This window comes from Euphorbia lathyris, chromosome 7 (genome assembly GCF_963576675.1).
Source record: "Euphorbia lathyris chromosome 7, ddEupLath1.1, whole genome shotgun sequence".
NCBI lineage: Eukaryota > Viridiplantae > Streptophyta > Magnoliopsida > Malpighiales > Euphorbiaceae > Euphorbia > Euphorbia lathyris.
In genome coordinates, this window is record NC_088916.1 from 66178871 (window position 1) to 66203743 (window position 24873).

At 32.2% G+C, this 24873-nt stretch overlaps 2 protein-coding genes across 2 annotated transcripts; one reads left to right on the forward strand and one right to left on the reverse strand.

Moving 5' to 3' along the window:
• The first annotated feature begins 1960 nt into the window (after positions 1 to 1960).
• LOC136234666 (NADH dehydrogenase [ubiquinone] 1 beta subcomplex subunit 2) lies at positions 1961 to 5336 on the forward strand. The gene is made up of 4 exons (XM_066024131.1): positions 1961 to 2160; positions 2744 to 2789; positions 2870 to 2920; positions 5036 to 5336. Exons 1-3 carry the CDS (start codon positions 2057 to 2059, stop codon positions 2918 to 2920), a joined length of 201 nt encoding a protein of 66 aa, XP_065880203.1. The 5' UTR covers positions 1961 to 2056; the 3' UTR covers positions 5036 to 5336.
• A 3166-nt stretch (positions 5337 to 8502) lies between these two features.
• On the reverse strand, positions 8503 to 9188 carry LOC136200452 (uncharacterized). The gene is made up of 2 exons (XM_065990830.1): positions 8962 to 9188; positions 8503 to 8793 (listed from the first exon to the last, which is right to left on the reverse strand). Exons 1-2 carry the CDS (start codon positions 9172 to 9174, stop codon positions 8503 to 8505), a joined length of 504 nt encoding a protein of 167 aa, XP_065846902.1. The 5' UTR covers positions 9175 to 9188.
• Positions 9189 to 24873: the final 15685 nt, after the last annotated feature.

Consider the following 24873-nt stretch of genomic DNA (forward strand, 5'->3'; position numbering starts at 1 on the left):
ATAACAAAATTAAATCCTAATTTGTTTAGAAAAAAATATTACATATTTTCCGATTTGTTGGTGTTTATTTGTTTAAAAAAAGAAATTAGCCAAAATTTTACGTTAAGTAACAAAAAAATATACGAAGAAAATAAGAAAAATATTTTATCTTTTCAAAAACAAATAAATATTTTTAAAAATATTTTCTTAATAATTGAAAACAGTGGCCGCCCATCAAACGGGGCTTAAATTACTACATAGAATTAGAAGAAAAATGTCAAACGATTAATTTGAGAAGCCATAGATATCGTTGGAGGAGTTAGAACTATAGATATTGATCATGATACGATATCCAGGGCCGATTCTGAGATTTTAGAGGCTCATGGGCGAGTTACCAAGTGAGACCCTAATAAACGATCTAATAAAAACATTGCATATGAAAAAACATTTTATATTGCTTTAAGTACCCAATTTCTTATACAAAATGATGTATGGTCATTTCTAGATGCAAAATTCTCAAATTTAATAAATTATGAAATAGTTCTAATAGATTTTATGCTCTTCAGGACACAAAGTATGATAACATAAAAATGAAAAACCAAATCTGAAAATCATCTCACTTAACGGGCTTTAGGGGCTAAGTTCTTGAAATTTGAAGATTTTGATGCGTTTTTCCAAATTGCCTCTGAAGACCAACTAAATCAGAATTTTGATAGAGTTTTTTAAAGACAAAAAAAAATGCTAATAGCAATTAAAAGTTTCACAATAGGGTTATTAGAGAACAAAATTGATTATATAGCTAATGAATTGAATATGAACTGAAGATGAAAGATAATACCATTCAATATTCTTTGGGATTGGAGTGTGAAAGGGAAGATAAATTAGAAATTTTATTATGATTGATGAGTGATAGAGATAATTATGGAAAGACTTTGAGATAAATTAGGGAATTAATGTTCAATATTATTATTAGGAAATTTGGAAAGAATTTGAGGTAAATTAGAAAATTTGGTAATTGATGCCCATGTTTTTAATCAAGTATAATTTTTTTTTTTAATTTAATCTAATGCCAACGTTTTTAATTTGGAAAGAATCTGATGACAATGTTTTAATCAAAATATATATTTTTAATTTAATCAAGTATAGTTTAAAACTCTTACGGGGTGTTTGTTATGAGGGATATAAGAGGTGGGATAGGGATAAAAAACACGAGATAAGTTATCACGCGTTTGTTTGTAAGATAGAAGAGTGAGACAGACGGGGGATAAGTTTCTTATCCCTCAAATCCTATACCCAGGAGAGGGGTGGTATAAGGAGGTGGGATAAGCTCCTGCGATTTTAATAGGATGGAAAAGTCCATCTTATCCCTCAAATTAATGTTATGTAGTTTAAATAAGGTTAAAATAGTAAAATGTATTATTTTATCCCTATCCCTATCCCATGTACCAAACATTGAATAATAATTCTCGAATTATATTTTTATCCTTATCCCAACTATTTATCATTGTCCATATCTCGACCTTTATCCTTATCCCTATCCCAATAGAATACCAAACGCCCCGTTAGTACTATACATTACTATAATTGGGCCCTCTCTCGTCCCTGGGCCCTGGGCAGACGCCCCTCCTGCCCATGCTCAGGGACGGGCCTGACGATACCATAATTTGTGTGATCCGCAAATTAAACGAATTAGGATTGAGGTTTAATAGGTTAGGGTTATAAATGGATTGATACGATTAACTTGTAAAATGAACGAGTTGGATCGTGTGTTGGCTCGCCAACCTATTAATAACTCCTTTAACCTTTTAACTGGTATTTATTTATATAAATGTGAATTTCAGGTAACTAACCCATTTTAAATTGACCCGAGAGAATTCGAACTACAAAGCCCACCAGAGCCCATTTATTTGAAGATGTTATGCTAGTATCCCATAGGCCCATAATTAGAAGAAAACTGCGATGCAATCCTGCAAGCAAGGGTAGGATCTGCTACGACGCGGCGGTCAAATTTCTAAAACCAGTGAGTTTGTGAATTGGGGGTTCCGCGCTGGAAGTTTGAGAGAGCTGAGGAAGAGAGATGGCAGGAGGACATGGAGATAACTTCAATTACAAAGGCTTGACCTTGCATCAACCTAAACGATGGCATAAAGTTACCGGAAAGGGCCTTTGCGCCGTCATGTGGTGAGTTCTTACATTGATTATCTTTCTCACACTCTCTAACCCTAATCAATGCTTCCATTTTGGCATTTTAACCATCATTTTACATTATCTCGTATTCGAGTATTATATTATGGCTTGCGATCCGATTCTTTTCATTCTTAAATCTATTGGAGTTATTTTGTTGCTCTAATATTCTTTATTGTTTCTCTTCTGGATCAGTTGCTGCACTTAGAAGAGATTCATATTTAGGGCTTCACTTATTCATCTGTTTTAAACTGAATTGGTTTTTAAAATATGTTTTATATGTTTTGATTTCCTCAATTTTGTCTGAGAATTTTGTTAAATGGAGATATGAATTGGGTAGGCATATTCTGGCACTTATCTAGCAGGCAAACGATGATGAATGAATTTGTTGAAAACATAAAATTGAAATTGGAGTTAGAAGGGCCTATGATATATTAATTGCATCTATGCGTATATGGTGTGTGTCTGCGTTCTTCTTTTGTTTAATAGTCGTTTATAGGATCCCTGCAATGTAATATGCCGCATTGGCAAGACTAAGTTCGTAATGAAGTATTTTTATTTGACCAATTTTCTTTAACAGGTTTTGGGTCCTATACAGGGCTAAGCAAGATGGACCTGTAGTACTGGTGAGACTTGATTGTGATTGAACCTTGTAATAATTGATCTTCTTTTCACCGTGAATTCATAACATTTCACTGTCTTGTAGGGTTGGAGGCATCCTTGGGATGGCCATGATGACCATGGGCATGGACACTAGGTACTTTTCGTGTTACTACTTGCTAAACTTGACCTCGTTTTTTTTTTGTTTTGTTTTCAAAATTCAAATTTGATGTGAATGGGGCATAAGTTGAAAATTAGGTTGTACTTTTTCTGGTGTATGTCTTTCAGGGGATTCTTATTGTTTATGATGGCATAAAAGCTAAACCTGCAATTTGTCTGAGAGGATGAAAAAGTGACCTGAATATTTTTCATTGTGAAGAAGAAGCTTTGAATTCTTAGTGTGAATTTTCTTGAAATCTGTTTTAGGAACTTAGTTGTAATGCTAAGCTTGGAAAATATTGCAGTGTTTTGTGAAAGATTGAATGAGACATTTAGGCGCCCCTTACACATTTAGGCGTCCCTTACACATGCTTTTGGATAGTGCTTACACATTTAGGCGCCCCTTACACATGTTAGCCGACCCCGAATCATTTCGGGACTAAGGCTTTGTTGTTGTTGTTTTATTGATAAGAGGAGAAAGGTTTTCTCATGAGTTTTAAATGTTCTCTGTTTCATGCTATTTTTATCCTACTCGAATGTAAGCTGTTTATTACTTCTGAGCCGAAAGCACCAACATTTCGAAGCAGTTGCCAATTTTAGGCTACTTATGTAATTCTCTCTTTTGCATTCACTTTGTTCTTTCAACTTGTACACCATGTAGGAAAGACTGACTACAATTTGATATACCCCCTTTTGAGATGTGGGTGCTGTTTGGATTGATCATTCATGTCTCAGCTAGGGGCGTCAAAATGTGTTGTCATGTTGTAATTGTGTTACGTGTGTAGTGTAGATATCTATGTATTTCATATGATTATCTATGATATAAATGTATAAATAAGATAATCATGTCAAACGGGTCATGTCAGATAGATTATCTCTGTAAATTATGTTGTGTCATAAATTAACTATTCTAGTCTCAGTCACCTAATTTTGGTGCATGACCTTTGAGGTTATTTGTTGTCATATCTGGCCAATTACATGCTTATTGTCTCAAGATATGCAATAAGATATCTAGTCTCTTCTTGTTTAACGAACGAAAGATTAAGACCTGCACTAGTAAGATCCAGAATCTGCATTAAAATGTGTTAAAGGCACGCCTCACTCAAGGCTCGAGGTCTTGAGCCTTGAATGCAGAAAGTGAGGCACTGTACAAAAGGCTCTCGTCTCGCTTGCGCCTCAGAGCCTGGATCAAGGCACGCCTGGCAATTTTCACTAGGGTTTATTTTTTAAATTTCTTTTACGGTTTTTTGTAAAATAACTGTTTGATTAATCTCGACAACTAATCTAATTTAAATAAAATTAATCTTAACCTTTATCTAAATAAGAATATCAATAGTCGTAATTAAATATAGAAAGAATAGAGAAGGATTAAGAGTCGTCACATAAAGAAAGAAGAGTTTCCTCCACGCCATGCAAAAATAAATATAGAAAGAATGGTGATGATTAGTTTTTTTTTTGTGTGTTCTTTTTGATTGACCAAGAGGTCACGGGTTCGAGTCTTAGGAGCGGCCTCTTGCCAAATAAGTTGGCAGGGGAAGGCTTGCCCCCAGTACACCCTTGTGGTGGGATCCTTCCCCGGACCCTCGCTCAGCGGGGACGCGTAGTGCACCGGGCCGCCCTTTTCTTTTTGATTGACAATGAATGGTTCTTAGTTTAGTAGCATTAGTTATATGTTAGTGTCTTTATGCAGTATGAACTTAATTTGGTGTTTTTGACATTTATGATTTAGTATTATGTTTTTATGTGGTTTTGTTTTGTTTATGTGGTCAGAAGTGTGTTTTTTTTGGTTTTTGCTTAACTAGTAAAAGAGTATATGTATATATAATTTTTTTTTATGCGCCTCGTGATCGTAAGGCGCTCGGCTCGTCTTGAGCCTTTTGAGCCTAGGCTCCAGGACCCTTTAGCGTGCCTTGCGCCTTTAGCAACTATGCGGTTTGGCATAATATGTTTTTCCAGCAGTTTTTTTTTTTTTTTTTGTCATCCCCTTTCTTGGTGTCTGTCTGTTATTGCTCAGCTATGAATTTGAACCAATGGATCCCACAGTTATGGACAGTTTTATTTTTCCTACATTGTACTTTGGAATAAAACCATGGTTTTATGTTTGTGATTGCAGATGATGAAACATACCCAATTTTCATCAATGCTTAATTTGCATGGAAGAAGAAGAAGTGTAAGAAGAAAGGATACATGTTTTTGCTTAGGTGCCAAATGTAGATTTTTCCTATTCAATAAAATGATTATCAAAAGATATTGTCGTGAAGACTACTTCGCCTGGAATTTCGTTTTCAGTGTGGTTCTCTTCTGAATTTCTAAATTTCTGTGGTAATGATTGCTGAACTGAAGGTTTGATCATCTTGATGTATTAGCCTGCAATAATCCTTTGCTTGATTATATTTGATAAGACTATTCAACAACAGTTAGGTTAAATATGCATTAGAGTTATATTGTATGCTCCGAAAGGTTTAGATGTTTAATAACTGATTTTCTTATACTGGAATGTTAAAAAAAACACGAGTCGTGGTTAAGAGTTAAGGCAAGTTTAGGGGGGGGGGGGGGGGGGGGAAATCAAGGTTGGAGCTTGAAGATGTTGATAGTTCTGTTTTTTTTTTTTTTTGAGGACCTTTGTCTTACTTTTTCTGCACTGGGATTTCCAGGTTAGTCCATACTAGTCAGGGGGGTGATCACTGGAAGTTATTTCTGTAATTGTTGTAGCCCTTTTGGAGTAAAAGTATGAAATGCGAGCGTCTGCTATTAGTTTATAGTACTTTTAGTGCTCGTTTGGTTCCATTTTTCGGAACTACTCTTTGCTTTTTAATTCTAAACGAGAGATAAAAAGTGTTTATTAAAATTTCGAAAAAGTGTCTTCCCAACCAACACATTCATCTTGAATAAAACCGGAGCAATCTTTTGTACTCACAGTATTCCGGAGTTTAAACTTGGATAGTTGAGGGCTGTTAACTTAGCTTGTATCTCTTTATATTAACTTTTACAGTTAAAATGTTCTGGAAAGAACTTAATGTTAAAATAGGTTCAAAACTCATGCCACCCAAATGATTAAAGCATTTTTCTTAACGGAAGGAAGAAATATGGCTCTTGAACTTGTCCAAAAAGCTTGATTGGCCTCTTGAACTTTTAAAGTGTTTCGATAGTTCTTTGAACTTGTATAAAATATTTAGTTAGCTTCCTGAACTTTCAAAGCTGCTTTACGATGTAGAAAAACAATATCAAATGCGCACTACGTCTATAAGATAATAACAATAGACATTAAATAGAAATTATGCAATTATTTGATGAAAAAGAAGTTAATAAAAATATAATTAAAGAAAATATAATGAAGGATAAATATAAACTTATATAAGTATCATTTATAAATATGTAACAAAGGACAATTATAAAAAAAATATAAAAGAAATGCCAAATTATATAAATACAGTTTTTTAAATTTTAAATGGGGGGGAAAATACAAAATAAAATAGATCGGATTAGATGGTTTATGATAATTCATCCAATCAATCTAATCCAATTTAAATTAGATTTGTTCATGGATTAGATCGGATTGGGCTCGGACTGGATCCATGGGTTTTATACTAAATTTATTTTTCCAAACTCAACGTAACCCACATTATATTTACATTTGGTTCGAGATAAGAAAAATAATTCCCACACCTAATTAATATATTTTTATATTAGAAAAAGTATTTAAAATTAATATTAAATTATATAACAATTAATACTACATGTTTACATTTTTTTAAACTGCAACTGTATAACAAGAAAATTTTTATTTAATTAAAACAGTACTAAATGTTTACAATTTTGTAAACGGTAACTATATAACTTATAAATTTCGGGTCAGGCCGAACATAAGTTTTAAGATAAATTTGAAGTCTAACTCATCTTATATTCAGGCTCGGACGGGGCCGACATGGATCTAGATTTTAAGATAAATTTTAAGTCCATCCATCTTATGTTCGGACTTAGATAAACTTTAACCGAACCAAACCAACTACTAAATAAGTATGTTGAGAGTGGATCTGAACGGGTTGGCATGTCTGTATTAACGCTGCATTTTCAGACATAAATTTAAGATTCAATTTGCCATTGCCACAACTTAATTTATTTTTTGATTGTCGGGGTATCAAAATAAACAGTTGCCCACTGGTTGGAGAAATGGTTTTTGGTGTGGATGGTTACTAGAACCTTCTTTCTCCAACTCAATCTCTGGCTCAGCATTATAGTCACCAATAAAAGTCAACTAGAGAAGTCAACGAATAATTATAACTCTATTTTTAATAAAACAAACAATTAATTCTTTTTTGACGTACCAAAAGCCAAACAAATTATCTTCCTCCTGTTCAGGGCGTTCAAATTCATGAAATATAACACGATGTAATATGTAGGATAGTGCTATATATCTAAAGTAAAAAAAAAAAAAAAACATAATTAAGAGTAAATTGTAATAGTTCACCACGCTATCCTTCTTCGATGCGGAAGTTTGGAGAGTATAAGATTAGAGTACTAAGTAATTAAGAGTAAATTGTAGTATATATGTACATTGACTATGAAGTCACATTGCCCATATGTAAAGTCGACCTGGTACATGAGTTGACAAAGTTTGTTTCCAACTTACAATCAATCATTGTCATTAATCATTAGTTCATCATAGGGTAAAAAATCTTTCTCATTTTCAATGACATTTAGGGGTGTTTGTTTACCTACTTTTCACCTCTTGTTTGCATTTTCATTTTAAAAGACAACGTTTTAAGTGTTTGGTTAGATTACTCTTGTTTGTTTTTTACTTCTGAAAAGTAGCTTTTTACAAAAGCAGAGAATCTCTGCTTTTTGGAAAAGCAGCCTTTTCCAAAAGCAACCAGCAAACAGGAACAAGAACCAACAAGTAGCCAAACGGACCCGTAATCTTCTGTTTTTTAACTTTACTTTTTGGGTTTTTCTATTTAGAGGGTATTTGGTTACATACTTTTCACTTTAAAAAAGGCAGAATTTTAGGTGTTTTATTAAACACCTCATGCTTGCCTTTTAGAGCTGAAAATAGTTTCTTGCAAAAGCAGATGATCTCTACTTTTTGTCAAAGTAGCATTTCGAAAAGGCAAACAATAAACAAGAATAATAAACAACAAACAGAAAAACAAACAACAAGTAGCCAAACGAGCCCTTAGTTTTGTAGTATAAATATTGTACTAGTTTAACCTTTTTCTTAGATGAGAATTATTTAAAGTTTCATTCAAATTATTGTTAGTTTATGATCATAAAATTTATAATGAATACACGCCTATGATAAAAAATAATAATTTAAAACTTGAAAATAATTATGACATTATACAAGTAATGCATCATGAAATAACATATTATTTATTATAAAGAGTAAATACAATAAATTAGGTTAATAAAGAATGGAAGTACAAGGTTTTCAAAAGTAATAATTAGAAAAAAAATGTCATGTCTAACTTAAATAATAAGTAGTAATTAAGTGATCCCCCATATATATCAAAGTAATCCTTTAAAACAATGGAATTACTTAGGACAATATAATTAATCTCCCTAATTATGTATAAATTCTAATTAATTAGTAAGTATATTAAGAAGTGAAACCCTAGTTTGGATCAAACGCCTAGAAATGCACTCTAATTCCATTTCAAGATCTTCAATAGCAATTTCCACTGCCTCCAATCTCTTATTCGCACTATGAAGTGCCGTTTCATCGAAAAAATCACCACTTGATCTAAAAAACTTCGATTTGATAGCCGATTTCTGATCCAACCACGGTATAGAAATGAGCGACAACAAAGACTCGATAGTCGAGAGCGTGATCACTCTCACTTCTCTTATTACTTCTACCACGAGCATAAGCTTGTGATCTACGGCAGAGGAATCCGAACCGACGAGGAATGATCTAGTCTTCATTCCTTTGAGAGATTTTAGGCATTTCAAAGTCTCTTTCTTTAGCTTGTTTCTATAGTTATTGTAAGCTGAAATTTTGGAGTTAATATTTGGCTCACTAAACATTTTTCTTCTCAAAATGAATTGTAAGTCCAAAAGATGTTCTTTGACAAGGGAAAGAACATCCTTAGAAATACCACAAACGTCTAACATTTTTAATGATGCTTCCGAGACTTCGTTTACCCATTTTTCTTGCTTCTGATCGCCGAGAACTTGTTGAATTTCCGGTGAGTGGAGGAGATCGTTCGCCGAGTTGTGCAACTCTCTGAGAGCATTGAAATTTGGGAATGCCATTCTTTTTTTTTTTTTTTGTTGAATTCAAAGAGGAAATTATGAAGAAATGTGTAGGAAAAAATTATAAGAGAATTGGGGCTTTTTTTTTTAATTTTTAAGATAGAGGTGGTAAAGGATATGATAACTAGCTTTAGGTTTTTATAGACTATAGTTTTGAGACATATAATATCCTGGATTAGATCTTAGGCATTAAATAAATTAGACTTCAAAAAAAAAAAGGCATTAAATAAATTTAAATAATTGAATTATAGTATGGTTTTGTTTGGACGTACGGAATTGGGACAATTGCACGGAAGTTTCCTAGGTAGAAGAAATAGGAAATAAGACAAGTTAAGTGGTAAATTACACCAATGAACCCTCAATTTAGATTTTATTTTCTTTGTGACTCTTCACTTTTCAAATTGGATATAAAACTCTTGGAACTTTGCGTTTTACTAATATAGAAAACCTTTAACGTGAGGGAATCTGAGCTGAGCTTAATACTTGAATACTTGAAATAAGACAAAAAGAATTAAAAAAAAGTCAGAAAAAGAATAAAAAAAGAGGCCATTGATCGGTGATGTCTAAATCAATCATGAAAAAGCTATTGAGTAATGTACAGAGCTTAGGTGAGCAATGAGAATGAATACTGTACCTTTTGTGTACGTTATATTCAGAGGAGTAGGAGAAGGGTGTACAAGGAGCTCTCCCGCACAGGGCCACAAATTTCAGAAGGCCCAATTTTTTTATTATACATCTAAATAAATTATTGTTATTAATTATTATGTGAAAAATCAAGTGAATGTTATCTAGAAAATTAACGCTCTAACAGTCTTAAGGGGTCCAATTTTTATTATTTTTATTATTGTTATACAATATTTAATTTAATTATTTTTATTATATTTATTATGTTAAAAATCAAGTTAAAAGTATTTTGATGTTTTATTTTGTAGAAACATTATTATTATATGAAAGTATTAATTTTTTTAATGAATATGATTCAATATTTTTTCTTTTAGCACATGGCCCCAAAAATGTTTAAGACGGCCCTGGTTATATTTATATGAAAATTAGGTTGTTTGCCCTAAATGAGAGCTGAGGACCATTTGACAGTCAGTCAATACTAAGAGCTTGTTGTCAATCGGAAATAGTTGTAACGACGGCACATTTATAACGACTACACATGTGATTCCCAAATCACATTGACGGATCCATGTAGGAGTAAACGTAACATTAAGGTCTCATTTGGCAGAAGTATGCGGTAACATTAAGGTCTCATTTGGTAGGAGTATGTGTAACATTAAGGTCTTATTTGACTGGTCCATGTGGCTCCAACGATTACTTTTATGGGAAGAGTTATCTCATTGGTCAACGTGTATTTATGATAAATTATGCGATATCAACTCTAATAGTAAGTAACCCTTAAATATAAAGCTTATGAAAATGATATATTAAAAAAACTTTAATTCTTAAACTTTTAGACTTGAGGTCATTTAAGTTTTGTTTGGTCGGAAGTGAGAGAAAATTGATGTTTAAATAAAGAAAGTTCCGGAAATGGACATTTTAAAAAATAAAAAACGTTGTTGATTCAATTGGAAATGTGTTTCGAAACAATTTTAATTCTTAGAATTTTATATCTTGAAACCGCCAACAATCATTTTAAGGTAAACTAATTTTATAAGCGATTTTTATATTATCAATGTCCAAAAGTGAGAGATCATAAAGAATAAAACTTAAATTGAAGTATCATGAATGAATTTTAGCCGAAATTAAGTGGGAAAGTAGTTAAGATGTTGCTATGTGATTTAGAGTGATAATATAATGTATGCATGAACGAGAGCATTCGGTGCCAGGCTGTGTTTAATTAATTGTCACACACACAGACATTTTGTCTCCCATTATTAATTAATCAAACTTTAAAATTTCAAAATTGCTTTTAAATTTTGTTTTATCTAATTTTTCTTATAAAGATATTACAACTGGAGATTCTGTTGCCCTCTGAATTCAGCAAGAGATCTGAGATGAAGATCCATATATATATATATATTTCCATACTGAGTAACTTCCTAGAAATTCCTCTGAAAGTTCATGGATATACTAATTAAGAATATATATCTATAAAATGCAATAACATGTTACTTAAGAAATCATAGTACTAGATCAATGGAAATTCATACTTTATTAGTTCAAGTGTTTCATGTCAATAAGCTCATAACACGCATAAATGTAGTGATAAAAGAGAAAATATTTTAACCAATTAAGGTTGGTTGAGTGGTTAAGGGTTTCAAGTCGCTTAAGCTAAATTTCGAGTTCGAGTCTTAGCGTATGTAGAAAGCTTTCTTTTATCACTACATTTATGAGTGTTATTAGCTTATTGACATGAAATATTTAAACCAATTAAGATTGGTTGAGTGGTTAGGAGTTTCAAGTCGCTTAAGCTAAATCTCGATTTCGATTCTTAGTGTATGTAGAAAGCTTTAATTATGAGAGGATCCACCTAAAGATATATGTAGATCTATTCACAGACGCCTAGCTTGTTCGACCCTTCTAAACCGTTGCGTAATAAAATTTAGTATATTTGGATACGATTCACCTGGACTATCAAACTAATTGGAATTGGAACTATACATGTACATGTTTCACGGCAGACAAGCCGCGTGGGCTGCCTTGAAGTACAATTCCCACTGGGCGGTGGGCAGAATCCTTTGCAAACGACTTAAATATGTGACGGGGTATTGTAAGTGGCAGAGTGGTCTTGTTACCACGATCCACTGAGATTTAGCCATTTATCATTTATCGCTCCGATTCGTTCCTCCCTCCCTCCCCAAACCCAACTTTCATCCCTTTCCGAATTATCCATCCGAGGTTCGCACGACGTGCCGTGGAAATACGCCCAAGTAAATGGGTTTCCATGCACCGAGCGTGCCCCTCGCACGGGCCTTCCTCGGAAATATCAAATGTCGAGGATGTTTACTTGGCGGACTTTGATACCAACTCGTGTAGGGCGCTCTAATAACACATTTGTCAGGTAAGTATACAATACTAAGGTTTGTGAGAAAGATTGTATTGTATTATCTTGTACAATTAGTATTAGGAAATATATCTTTTAGTAAAACTCCTAGGACTAGTAATATGATAGAGATAAGAAAGTTGGAGCATAGCTCAAGCCTGCTTAAATATTTTATGGGTTGAGCTATACCTAAACAATCATTTTAGAAGGTTGAGCCCAACATCATAGCCCATAAACATATCTAAGGTTAGAGAATAACCTTTTTTTAGCTAGAAAAATTTAATTTCATAACGGGATAAATACGAAAACTAATAATTGACTAAAATAATATCTTGCAATTTAATACCATACTTATTGGTTTTTAATTAACTTGCCTGTTAACATTATTTAATTTCAGTTAAGTAAAAAAATTATTTATTTTAGTAAGTCAAATATTTAATTTAAAATTGAATACTACAAACTAATATTTAAATATAATATGCAAAATTTAAAATTCAGTAATTAATTTTTTAATATTTGATTTTTAATTTTATCAAATAACATCTTATTAAAAAATATAATTTGTGGTGAAACTCTTAGCCTAGTGATTGAAAGTATATTTATAATTGGAGATGTTATAAGTTCGAATTACAATTTTTAATTTAATGTAAATGTATTATACCTAAATTTATAAAAATAATATAAAACTACACTTTTAAAAGAGAAATAATTTTTATTATAACACGTGGTAACAACTTTTTGAAACAAAAGTTTGTTATAAGATAAATAATAATAATAATAATAATAATAATAATAATAATAATAAAATTGGGGTAAAAGTAGGAAGCAGCCTTGGACCAGATTTAGGAAACAATTAAATCAAATTCCCAACCTGATCCCAAACTCATCCAAACCACCTACTTCATCTTTTCAGTCAACTGACTAGAAATGTTGGTATGCTTTTACAATCTTTTCAAACTTCATTTCTCTCTCATTTACAATAATTAGATCACATGATGATAAAGGAAAAAAATAATGAATTTTTAAACAAATCAAGTTAATACGTAAAAAACATCACGGTATTCGTGATTTTGATTTTGGTGAATTGAACTCCTAATTTTCATTTCACTAGTTTTGAATAATATTATTTATTTCATACGTGTTCGAAATTTACATTTTTTAACCGTTCAATTTTTTTTTGGTTATATGTGATAGCACTATAAAAACTGTATAAACTTTATTTTGAAGCGTAAAAAATACAAATTTTAAACGCAGATAAAATAAATAACAATATTTTAAAGTAAATTAGATAAGCACAACTAACTCATTTGCCTAGTTAATACGAAAAAAACAATCAAATGTTTAGGGTTCTAATACGTTGAAACTAACTATTATATGTTCAATTTGATTTTGACAAGAGCCTAAAATTATTTTCCCCAAGTTGATAATTAATGAAAGTTGAAATTTAAGGACTCTGAAAAGTTTTTTTTATGATAAATGATTCACATATTTAAATGTATGAGTTGAAAAAAGAGTAGAAAATTGAGTTTAAACATTCTAAAATGAAGCCAAGTATCAAATTTTAATTCCTTGTAGTAGTTAGTTTAAGTTGATTATCAAGTCCACATCCCTTCCTTGGGTTCCAAATTCATAGTCTAAAGACAAAATAATTAAAATAATTTCCCTTGCAAGAAAAAATTGTCCCCTTGTTGAAAAAAATGGATAAAAAGAATATTATAAAATGGTTCACCACCACATATTAATTAATTTCATTCAAAATAAGTTTGATCTATACTTTTATTATATAATATATTCAACAAATAGCTTGTAAATCTGTCATGTATGCATAGAATGATCATGTCTTGGAATAGCAATTATCTTTTGGCAATAGGAACTTTTTTTTTAATTTATTAATTAGTTTTACTATTTTCCTTCTTACATATTATGTTTTTTTTAAAAGATAATTTAGTGATTTAAAAAATAAATATTGAAGAAGTTGAGTATTCAACCTGTGACTCTTATCTTCACTTATGAAAATGTGTCAACTCACCTATATCCAATTGATTTGATTTATTATTTATCTTTTCTTTTATGAGATTTCATTATCTATGTAAAAAAAAAAACTTAGAGTTTTTGTTGGAATCAATATAACATTGAAATTGTTAGCTGAGTATCTGAACTGGTAACCGAACGTCCGAACTTCCTGCTGAATCTTTCAACGATGTTTTTGTAAGATAGAATAATAAGCCAGAGAGGGAGCTGGAGTCCAACGAACCCGCTCTGATACCTAAATCAATAGGTGTTGGAAGGGTTGAAGAGTATGAACTGTTTGAAAGGGAGAAGTGTTAACGTACATTTTAGTGTAACCAAACCTGTCACTTTATAAGGTTTAAACCGAGCTCCTCTTCTTCTAAGAGTCATATATGTTCTAGGATTATTTCTTCTATTGGAAGTCTTGTTTTGGAAGAAGTCTTCTATATGGGAAGAAGTCTTTGTCCTAGCTGCAAGAGGGTTTCCCTTAATGGGGAACATTCCATGGAAGTCTTTAAGGGATCTAGAGGCTTATGCTTCTACACATGGTATTAGATTTGAGGGTCCCTAAAGTTTCACATATTTCGATTTGTTTTACACAATATCATATGCCCCCTTCTTTCCTGAACTCTTGTAGGGTTCGGTAAAAGGGAGAAGAAAAAACGGGTCTTCAGCTTCGACCATTTTCCTTCATTGCTTGGGTGCAACTTTCCCTATTTACACATGTTTCGAAGGTTTTCTTGGAAATAGTTTGCGCTCTTCTGTATGGCACGCGTTGTCCAGGTGACCTATTTTTACTGGCCTATTTTTTCGCGCTTGTCAGAGGTTCTGGAACGATGGCTAAGTTAATGGTTACAAGCATTTATTATGCCTATTTCTGTCGTTTCTTTTTTGTCGTTTACTCTTCCCCCCTATTTAAAGGTGCTTTGAGCTTGTTCGTAATTGTTTCTACTGCTTCTGTATTCCCAAGACTTCCTCATTTCCTTATGCGTTTCGAGCTTCAACTTGTCTGTTTTCTTTAATAAGTTTTATTTTCCATATTCCTTCTTCCTTTCCGGCTTTAGTCTTTTATTTACTTGTAATGGGTCGAAAGAAGCCCCAAGTTGAAGAGGTTTCCGATTCTGAGAATGTTAAAAAGAACATTGTTCACAAGCCCAAGAACTTTGAGCAATCCTCTACCCTAAATGACATTTCTTTAACATAATTAGTTTCCTTGTACCTTGAGTTCAAGAATCTAGGTTTAACTGTGCCCGACCCAGACCAAGTGATAACTAAGGCTCCTGAAGAATTTTGGGTTTTTACCGTTTGTTTCTAGAGAATGGGGTCCGACTCCCCTTTTCATCAAGCATCATCAACGTGATGAATGAGTTCAGTATCTGTCCTGCTTAACTTTCCCCGAATGGGTGGATGGACTTGCTTGGACTCGTGAAAGTGTGTGAAGATCTGTACATTAAGCTGACCGGATCTTTGTTTCGTCGTACATGGACACCTTCCATGAGGCCAGGGACTGGCGATTCTTTGTGGACTTCTAAGTCACCTTCAGACCAGAATTCGTTTTTGAAGAATAAGACTTTTAGCAACAAGAACTTCAAAACCAATAGCTTCTAAGTCACCTCTTTACTCTTATGTATTATTTTGCTTTAAGGCTTATAATTCAACCTCTGTTGCTTGAACTCAACTACAGTTTTTTGATGCTTCTAAATAATTTTTTACTTCTTTATATTGTCGAATATGAGATAAGGTAGTTTGAGTGGCATTAAAGCCTTATACTTGAGGTAATAGTGTAGCGCTATGTATAACTTATACAAAAGAAGATTGCCACAATGGAGATTTCTTCAGTATAATGGATCTTTTGAGTATATTATTTGGGCTAACATTTGTTTGGTGAGGTATAATATAATATGTGGGATATGATGATGCCATATTGATATCACTTGGAGGTGATTTATTTGTAATAGGATCAAGAGATGATGAAGCAAAGGTTTGATGAGTAAAAGGGAAAATATCCATCTAGAATAAAACTTTTCAAGAAATAACTATCTTTTTAAAAGACAAACTGTAAACTTTCTACCCTTTTCTCCCTAGTGAAGACTCCAAACAAATGCTCAATTGAAATTAAAAAAAAACAAACTTTGCATAAGTAGCCAATATCTTATACAAACATTAGCAGCCAAAAATAAACAAATTAGTATTAGTAAGGGTTTGGTCAAATAAACAAGCAAATGATGTTCGCCAATTTAGAACTCTACTAGGCAGTATATTTAGATTATTGCAATATGTGAGATAGCCTCACTCCAAAAGTGAATTAGTAGATAAGATTGAAACATAAGAGCTCTAGCAACTTCTAATAAATCCTTATGTCTTCTTTCAACTACACCATTCTGTTATGGTGTGTAGGCACAAGTTCTATGATGAAGAATTCATATTCCTGAGAAAAAAATGCAAATTATGATTTACAAACTCACCCCCCATTATCACTATATATTACTATTACAAACTCATCCGAAGCGGATTGAGAGAGTTCCCTATTGGTCCACGTGTCTTAAGGAATGCTTATTCGTGTTTAGTTTAATCCAACGATCTTCATTGCTTTGTTCATCCATGTTGGTTTAGAATGAGGACATGTGGATCTTGATATTATTGAGATGATATCACCTGTTATGCCAAGGATCATATTGTTTTCTAACGTTGCAAACTAAAATTTTCTGATTATGAAACTATTGAAGTTTGGCTAACTGTTTACTGTCAAGAGATTATGAATCTAGCAAATAGATTCCCTCAACCATCCAAGCTACAGTTAGGATTTCATGTGTCCTTGATTAATGTAAGTAAGTAGATGGAAAATGATTTTAATGATGGATTGTTTGATATAAGTTATCCCATATAGTGTAAGTTATACTTAAAAGATGGTACTAATAGCATATCCAACAAGAATAAGATAAGGGATAATTTTATAGTGCCACAGTGATTAACAACTTGATTTTGGTAAATAAAATCTTTTTGAAAGAACATATAAGAGGTAGCTCCACTATCCATATGAGATTGTAATATGGATTCAAGCCAACTAGAAATTGGAGAAGCTTATCTTCTTCATTGAAATCAACAAATCTTTGAAACTTGGTAAAGGTCGTAAAATGTCGATTCATCTAAAAAATTCTTCAAACGACTAAAATATTGTATAAATGAGAGGTTACCTTAAGTAAAACGGATGATCTCTCATTTGATCTTGTATAATGAAGGATCATTGTTATCACCAAATTTGTGTTCCAATTCCTTCCACATATCTCTTAATGATGTAACATATTGAAAGACTTCAGCTACTTATCTGAAAATTGTGTTTAGTATCCATGAAGTTACAAGAAAATCGTTCTTGTTCCATTTCCAAAATTCAACCCATCCTTCATCTGTTACGTCTTTAGAATCATCAATGAATTGTAATTTGTTTTTTACTAACTCACATTATAGAATTCTTCCATGATAAAAGATTACTTCCATTCAAGTGTGTTGCAATATTAGTACATGATCAAGATTATCTAATATAAATCAATTTTTTGTGTTTATATTTTTGATTGAGGCTTCTCATTAGAATATTCTTCATAAAAAATAGATCATCTGAATCTATCTCCTTAGCTCATCTTCTTATTCATTATGTCTTTAGCATGTGTTTGACACCATGAAGAACTTCAATGAATTAAGAGGCTTCTGTTTGTTTCAATATGAAAAGCGATGTAAAATGCAAGATGAGCAATGTTATATAAAGCAAAGAGAGCTTACAAGCAACACAGAAAATAACTAATATTCCCACTAAATCTTAACTATACCTTACCTGCAAATATTGATTACTTTGACTAACCAAGTACAATCATCAATCTGTGTGAAGTAGCAATTTAATAATGACAGCTAGGCCTAGAAAACATAAGCTGACAATAGCATTGTGACGCAACGAGAATTACAAGAACTGACGAGGACATCTCTGCGGATAGCTCTTCGGCAAAAGCAGGTTCAGGTAAGGAAGTTATCACGCAGTAGACCTAGCTTCTGCTACTCTTAAGTGTCTTTGTTTCGGCCTTCCTGGATATATCTATTCGGCTTCGGTCAGGTATGCCTTTAGTCTCATATTGTCTTTGGCGTACCCTCCTGGTTACTACTAAGGAGACAGGAAATATGTGCTCACCAAGGACCAAGGATTACTTGCTTATTAAGGAGACAAGCCTGACACCGACCTGCTCTCGATAATTTACTATTTTACTATTAGCTCATATTTATTAAATTGCCACTTATTTTCCATTCATTCCAATAGTACTATTGTTTGATGTTTGAGAATGAAAAACCCTAGTAGGGGCTTGTAAGTCTTTTATCCCTTCACTTATGGGTATTTAAATCCCTAAGTTGTAAGAGGAAAGTAACTTTTAGCAAATCAAAATATAATCTTATCTTTTAAGTTTTGTTAAGGTTTTATACCTTCAACAATGAGGATTTCATCATTCCTACGGATCTAGTCCATGAAACCTTGAGATTAACTCCTTCAAGCTAGGTTTGAGAAGAAACTCTTTGTTTGTTTAAGATCAAAATCCTCTACTTCGACTATCATTTCTGTATTAAGAACACATTACAAACAATTGATTGATGCACAAATACCGATTGATAACCTTCAAAATTTAGAGCACTTTGGAAGAAAATGAAAACTATATATTGAATATCAAAAGCTAACTATTACAGTCGAAATTGTTCTTTAAATAGCAAAAGAAAAACCCTAAAACTGAACCCTAAACGGAATAGGAAAAGACTAAAAAGGAAAATTACACAATAAGCTCAAAAATAGTGCCCTGAAAAAACACGTACATCACAGCAAAGCAATGCGTTTTACTTGTCATGCAAAATAGGGTCTGAAACGTACAAAACAGAAACTTCAAAATTTGACAGAAATTATAAAACTGACACTATATAAAAATTTATCCGATTTCTCCACGAACTTGAAAGCAAATTCTTCAACCGCGTAACATTGTGATAAAGGATGGATGATGGATGAGGAGAAAATAGTGAAAGCATGTGAAAGTAAATGAAATGATGAAACAACCACTTATTCCAACAAATACTATTGGATTAATTCTAACAAAGCAATAATGATTAATGTTGTTGAATTTTTAGATTAAAACATAACACTTTTCAAAGTGAGGTCCATTTTCATATGAAGAAATCCAAGTTGTACACGTAATAACTTTTCCTTTGAAGAAATGCACACTATGCTTTCTAAGCCACCATTTCCAAATAAAATTGATAGATTTCAGTTTTTCTTTCCACACCATATAAGTTATAAAATCGAGTTATTTTTATTATTTTTTGGTTACATAAAGTTGAGTTATTTAATTATTAATTATTTCCCTTTTTAGATGAGGATTAAGAAAATTAACAAATTTTTTTATAAATTAAAACATTAATTTCACACATATCCTTTAATTATTTATAGGATATGGTCCAATTACGTGATTTAATTGATCAATACTTTCTTTTTCTAGAAAATTATTAAAAGAATACTAATTTCATTAATTTAAAAATATTTGTTTTCTTGTTTTGACTAATTCAAGAAAAGGAGTGGTTGGTGGAAAAGAAAAGGACTTAGAAAGCTTAATTAGAATATTTGATAATATAAAAAAGTATGTTAGTGTATAAGGATGCAATAAGGTTTTGACTTTAATATATATTTATAGAAGATTTGATGTGTGGGACATATTCATATATAACCAGACAAATTAAATTCCTACTGTTAAAACTCAATATGCCTCCAAAGAGATTGGAACTTTATTCATAAAATTAATTTAATATTTATATACCAACATGATTTTTTTTAATTATGTTAAAAAAAAAAATACAGTAAGAGGGTTGATTATATATAGATTGGAAAGACATGTCATTTCGAGCTAAATAATTGAGATCCAATTATATTCCTAATTTAGTTGTTATCAGCAAATTTGACTGCTTTTGAATTATTGGTGAAATTGCAATTTGTTGATAATCAACATTAATTTGTAATGTTTCCTCTATTTACTAGGGAACTTTTCTAACTATTCATACGTGTCCTCATTGAGATTACATCTATTTATAGGTAGGTCGGATCTAATCGAACTTACATTAAGAGAATGTCGATCCGTTTGGGTTTACACTTTTATGATAAGTTCCAAACTCAATCTATTTTATTTCGTGATTTGAGTAAAGCCCATCGAGTCAAATTTTCAGTGTACATGTCTAATTTTTAGAAAGACGTGTTTGGATGGACCAATCGGTCATAAACATGTCTTATTGAGATAATCATACGTGTTCGAGAAGTACTCACAATATTTACTTCTATTTATGTATGTGTTTAGTGAAAATTGAATTTGAAATCTCCTTTATAAACTTAACTTGTCCCGTAAGAAATAAAACTATCACGGGACTCGCTGCCGTCTGATGGACCTTCAGACGACGGTTGGGTTCTGTCATGCGAAGGCATGCCACATGACATAAGCCTATTGGTAGGCTGTCATATTACGCGTGTTACGATGACAACTTATTTATTATTACCGTCACTTATAGGGTCATTGTATGTATGTCATCCTAATAATTAAAAACGTTAATGAGATATATGGAAAATTGGTATATTGGTATTTGGGATGACAGTTTGTATAATAATTTCTGTCGTTATAGCTTGTTTCAGACGACATAGGTCTTAATCAATTATATCAATGGATTTGTTTTCAGATTACAGATTCGTTTATTTTTTGTGTCTTCCTATTGTTGTTTAGATGACATTTTTTTAATTAAATGTAGCTCTTTGCTTTCATCTTCGAATGAATTTCTGGTTTTTACCTGAATAATGAAACATACTCAAATGAACATGAAATGGTTTTAAATTAATTGGAGACTCATGTTCATAATCTGTTTACATTTGCATAAATAAATTTGACGTCGCTTTGCTGAGTCAAGCGACTGCAGTGATTGTGGGCTAACGGAAACGATTCTGCACATACTCAGGGATTGCGTAGAAGCACGGGATATATGGCTTGATTTATTGCCACATGGTGTTGCTTCAATTTTCTTCAGCCTTGATCAGAATGAATGGTTTAAGCAAAATAGGAAAGAGAAATCCAGGTTCGTGGAGCTGATTGGAGAACGATCTTTGCATTCGCTGTATGGTGGATCTGGAGGTGGAGAAATCAAATGATATTTGGGGGAGAGCAGTTCAGAGGTAGGAAATCAGATTTAATCCATGAGAAAATTATTGAATTTCGACAGGCACTGGAGCAGTAGATCAGTAGCAGTGAAATTCAAAAACTGGAACAATGGATCCGATGGCACCCACCGGAGGATTATGGTTTAAAATAAACACGGACGGAGCATGTAAGGGTGTTACGGGAATGGCAACAGCAGGAGGTGTTCTAAGAGATCATGGCGGGAATTGGTGTGTAGGTTTCATGATTAACTTAGGAAGATGTTCAGCGTTCACTGCGGAGCTATGGAGAGTTTTTTATGGTCTATCGTTGGCATGGGCAAAAGGATTAAGGAATATTGCCTTAGAGGTTGATTCTCTTAATGTTTTAATAATTCTGGAAGGGGATTTGGAGAACCAGCATCCTCAGGCATGGCTTATAATACAAAAATGCAAGAGTCTTAGGGATAGGAATTGGAACTTTAAAACTTTACATGTCTACCGCGAAGGAAACCAGGCGGCTGACTGGATGGCAGATTTCTCAGAAAAAAGTGCAATGGGCTATCACGAGTGTGATGAGCCTCTTGTAGGCCTCCAGGCTATTCTCGAGGATGACCGGTTAGGCAGGTCAACTAGAAGAGTAGGAATTACTTAAATTTTTTCCGTTTTTCAGGGCTATGCCTTCCATGTAACTAAAAAAATAAATAAATTTCTGAATGTAATATAAAAAATATAAGCAATACATATCCACTAGGAAATAAAATCGATCTTGATGTATTTGCATATCTTAAAGTCATTATTGCAAGTAATCCACAAGTCTTGATATATGCAAAACCAAAAGCAGGTCATTAATACACTATCATTTCACAAAACCCTAAACGCACTACCCTTTCCCCTTTCATGATCTTTCACTTAGCCACTCTCAAACCAGTATAAATATTAAGCTTTTCACCCGTTAAGTTCTACCACATTCTGTACATTCAGACCCATAAAACTTACACTGTATAATGGTTTACCTTGGACGTGTTCAGAGACTGGTTTTATTGGATCTATGCAGATTGTACCAGGAGAACTTAGGGTAGCTTATTGCCATCGAAGGTATTACTATCAATCCATATTTTCTTCTTTCTTCCTGATTTCATTTTTCTTCCTGTAATTATTCTTCTGATCTTTGATGCTAACATGTCATCTGGATAAAAACATATTACAATGAGGGGTCAAGATAAGAGGGCCCCAATACACCGCCTATGAAGGGGGTGTATTTCAAATCCGAATCCGCTATCTTTTGGAATTCCCAGCCAGACCTCCAATAATAATAACAACTTATCTCATTAAGATATATGACCTTACATGATATTGCATATATATATATATATATATATATATATATATATATATATATATATATATATATATATATATATATATATACAAATCAAACTATCTTCTATTCTCAGTTTTACTTCAGAACTAGGATCTATCATCTTATCGTGGCTCCTCAGGGGATGATTTCTCTTCCCCATCTCCTTTCTCGCTCTGCCTATCCCACTGCCACGGTTAGATTTTTCATAATTTATCTAGTTATTTGATACACAATTAATCATGTTTGTGATCTAATTAATCTATACACGTTGTAGCTGATGTGCCATAACAAACAGCTAACAGCTTACTGTAACTGCAAATAGCTAACAACAACCGCAACAGCTATTAGTTAACAACTGAACCAAACAACCCCTTAATGTTATTGATAATACAAATTATTATGCTTCGATATCAAGATACGATGAACCCTAAAAAGAAATTGTAAATTTTTGGCAAAAGGCATAATTAAGTCTATGAACTTTACATGTTTTAAGAATCAAGTCATTGATCAATTATTTTTTCCATATTGAGTCCTTGATCATTGATTTTGTTATGAATTTGATCCTTATTTAACTTTTCCGTCGAGCTTGAGAGAGGAGAAGATCGATTTGGCGATTCTGGTGCTGAAAATCACAAAATAGAGGAGAAGACCGAGTTTGGAAGAACTTACTGGAAATGAATTTCTGTGATTTCTTGTTACTTTTTACTCTCTATCTATCCTAGTCAATAAACTCTTATTTTTATTTGTTCATGTCAATAAGCCGAATCGTCCAAACGATACATGCCCCCCAAACTCGACAGAAAAGTTAAATAAGGATCGAATCCATAACATAATCAATAATTAAAGGCTCAATGGAAAAATAATTGATCAAAGACTGGTTAGGGGTTTAAATATACTTTTTGCCTAAATTTTTTAAGTTTATTTATACTATTTAATATATTTACACTTAATTATTATAATATTTAAAATTATCATTACAATTTTATTTGTGTATAAATTCTTAATATTTTTCTCTCTTAATTTTAAAATTTCACTGTGTTTTTAATTTCACAAATTAATGAGGTTGTCACGATTTGAATCAGGACCGATTCCAATATTTTAGAGGCTCTAAACAGGACCGCTCTTGACATTTTTATGGGCCCTTTGTGAAAAAAGAGATATGAAACTCTTAATAAAAAAATTGTACTTAAAAGTTTAAAATAGAAATTTGGGCCTATTTTAGACCTAAAATATCATATTATTTGGTCATTTTCTAGGTATGAATGAGTATTATAACTACATTTAAAAAATTACTATATACAGTAAAAAATAATTTGGGTCCATTTTGGCTCAGGCCTTATGCGGTTGCACTCTTGGCCTCTGCTTCGGATCGGTCCTGACTCTTGGCAACTCGCATACTCCATTTTTTTTTACAAATTTAAATCTAATATATATGAAATATAATTAATTTTTGATCCAACAAAAAGAACCAGTTGAACGCAATTTGCAAAGAACGAAACAATTAATTGATATATTATTGTTAGACTATGTACAAATTTACTCCTATGGTTATTAGGTGAAAATTGATCTAACCCTTATGTACAAAACAATCAAATTTTAAACCTCATTAATGAAAAATGATTTTTTGTTTTATGTGCAATTTTATGTTCTGGTTATCCTGCAACCTCTAGCATTCTGACCACCCAATAAAACTTTTCCTTTACCGAAAAAAACTCATCATCCACCAATGACATTGAAATAGCATTGTCTGGTGAATCTTGACTTTAAAATTATATTATTTTGTAAGTAGGTGTTGAATTTGCTTTCCCCAATAGCTATATAGTTAAATTTGTAACGTATCCCTATTAATGCGAAGAGAAAAATTATAAAATAAATTTTGAAGACTCTTGTTATACTATTGTTGTTAAGAGATGATGACTAACAAAAAAGGAGCCAATTTATATTATTGTATTATAATTGAAATTAATTTTGAATTTTATAAAGAAAAAATTAATTTTTTTTAGATCTAAGACCCTCCTAATTGGGAGACCCTAGGCGGCCGCCTATACGATTCCCCTAGATCCTCATTTGATTCGAATTATCGACTGTTTGATTTAAGAAGCTCTGATACGATATTATTAAATCAATTGAACTAAAAATTTAAGTTAATAGTTA

Coding starts and splice junctions, on each gene's coding strand:
- LOC136234666 (XM_066024131.1), top strand. CDS start 2,057: ATGGCAGGAGGACATGGAGATAACTTCAATTACAAAGGCTTGACCTTG. Junction 2,161..2,743: donor GGCCTTTGCGCCGTCATGTG/GTGAGTTCTTAC, acceptor TTTCTTTAACAG/GTTTTGGGTCCTATACAGGG. Junction 2,790..2,869: donor AAGATGGACCTGTAGTACTG/GTGAGACTTGAT, acceptor ACTGTCTTGTAG/GGTTGGAGGCATCCTTGGGA.
- LOC136200452 (XM_065990830.1), bottom strand. CDS start 9,174: ATGGCATTCCCAAATTTCAATGCTCTCAGAGAGTTGCACAACTCGGCG. Junction 8,794..8,961: donor ATCTTTTGGACTTACAATTC/ATTTTGAGAAGA, acceptor GCCGTAGATCAC/AAGCTTATGCTCGTGGTAGA.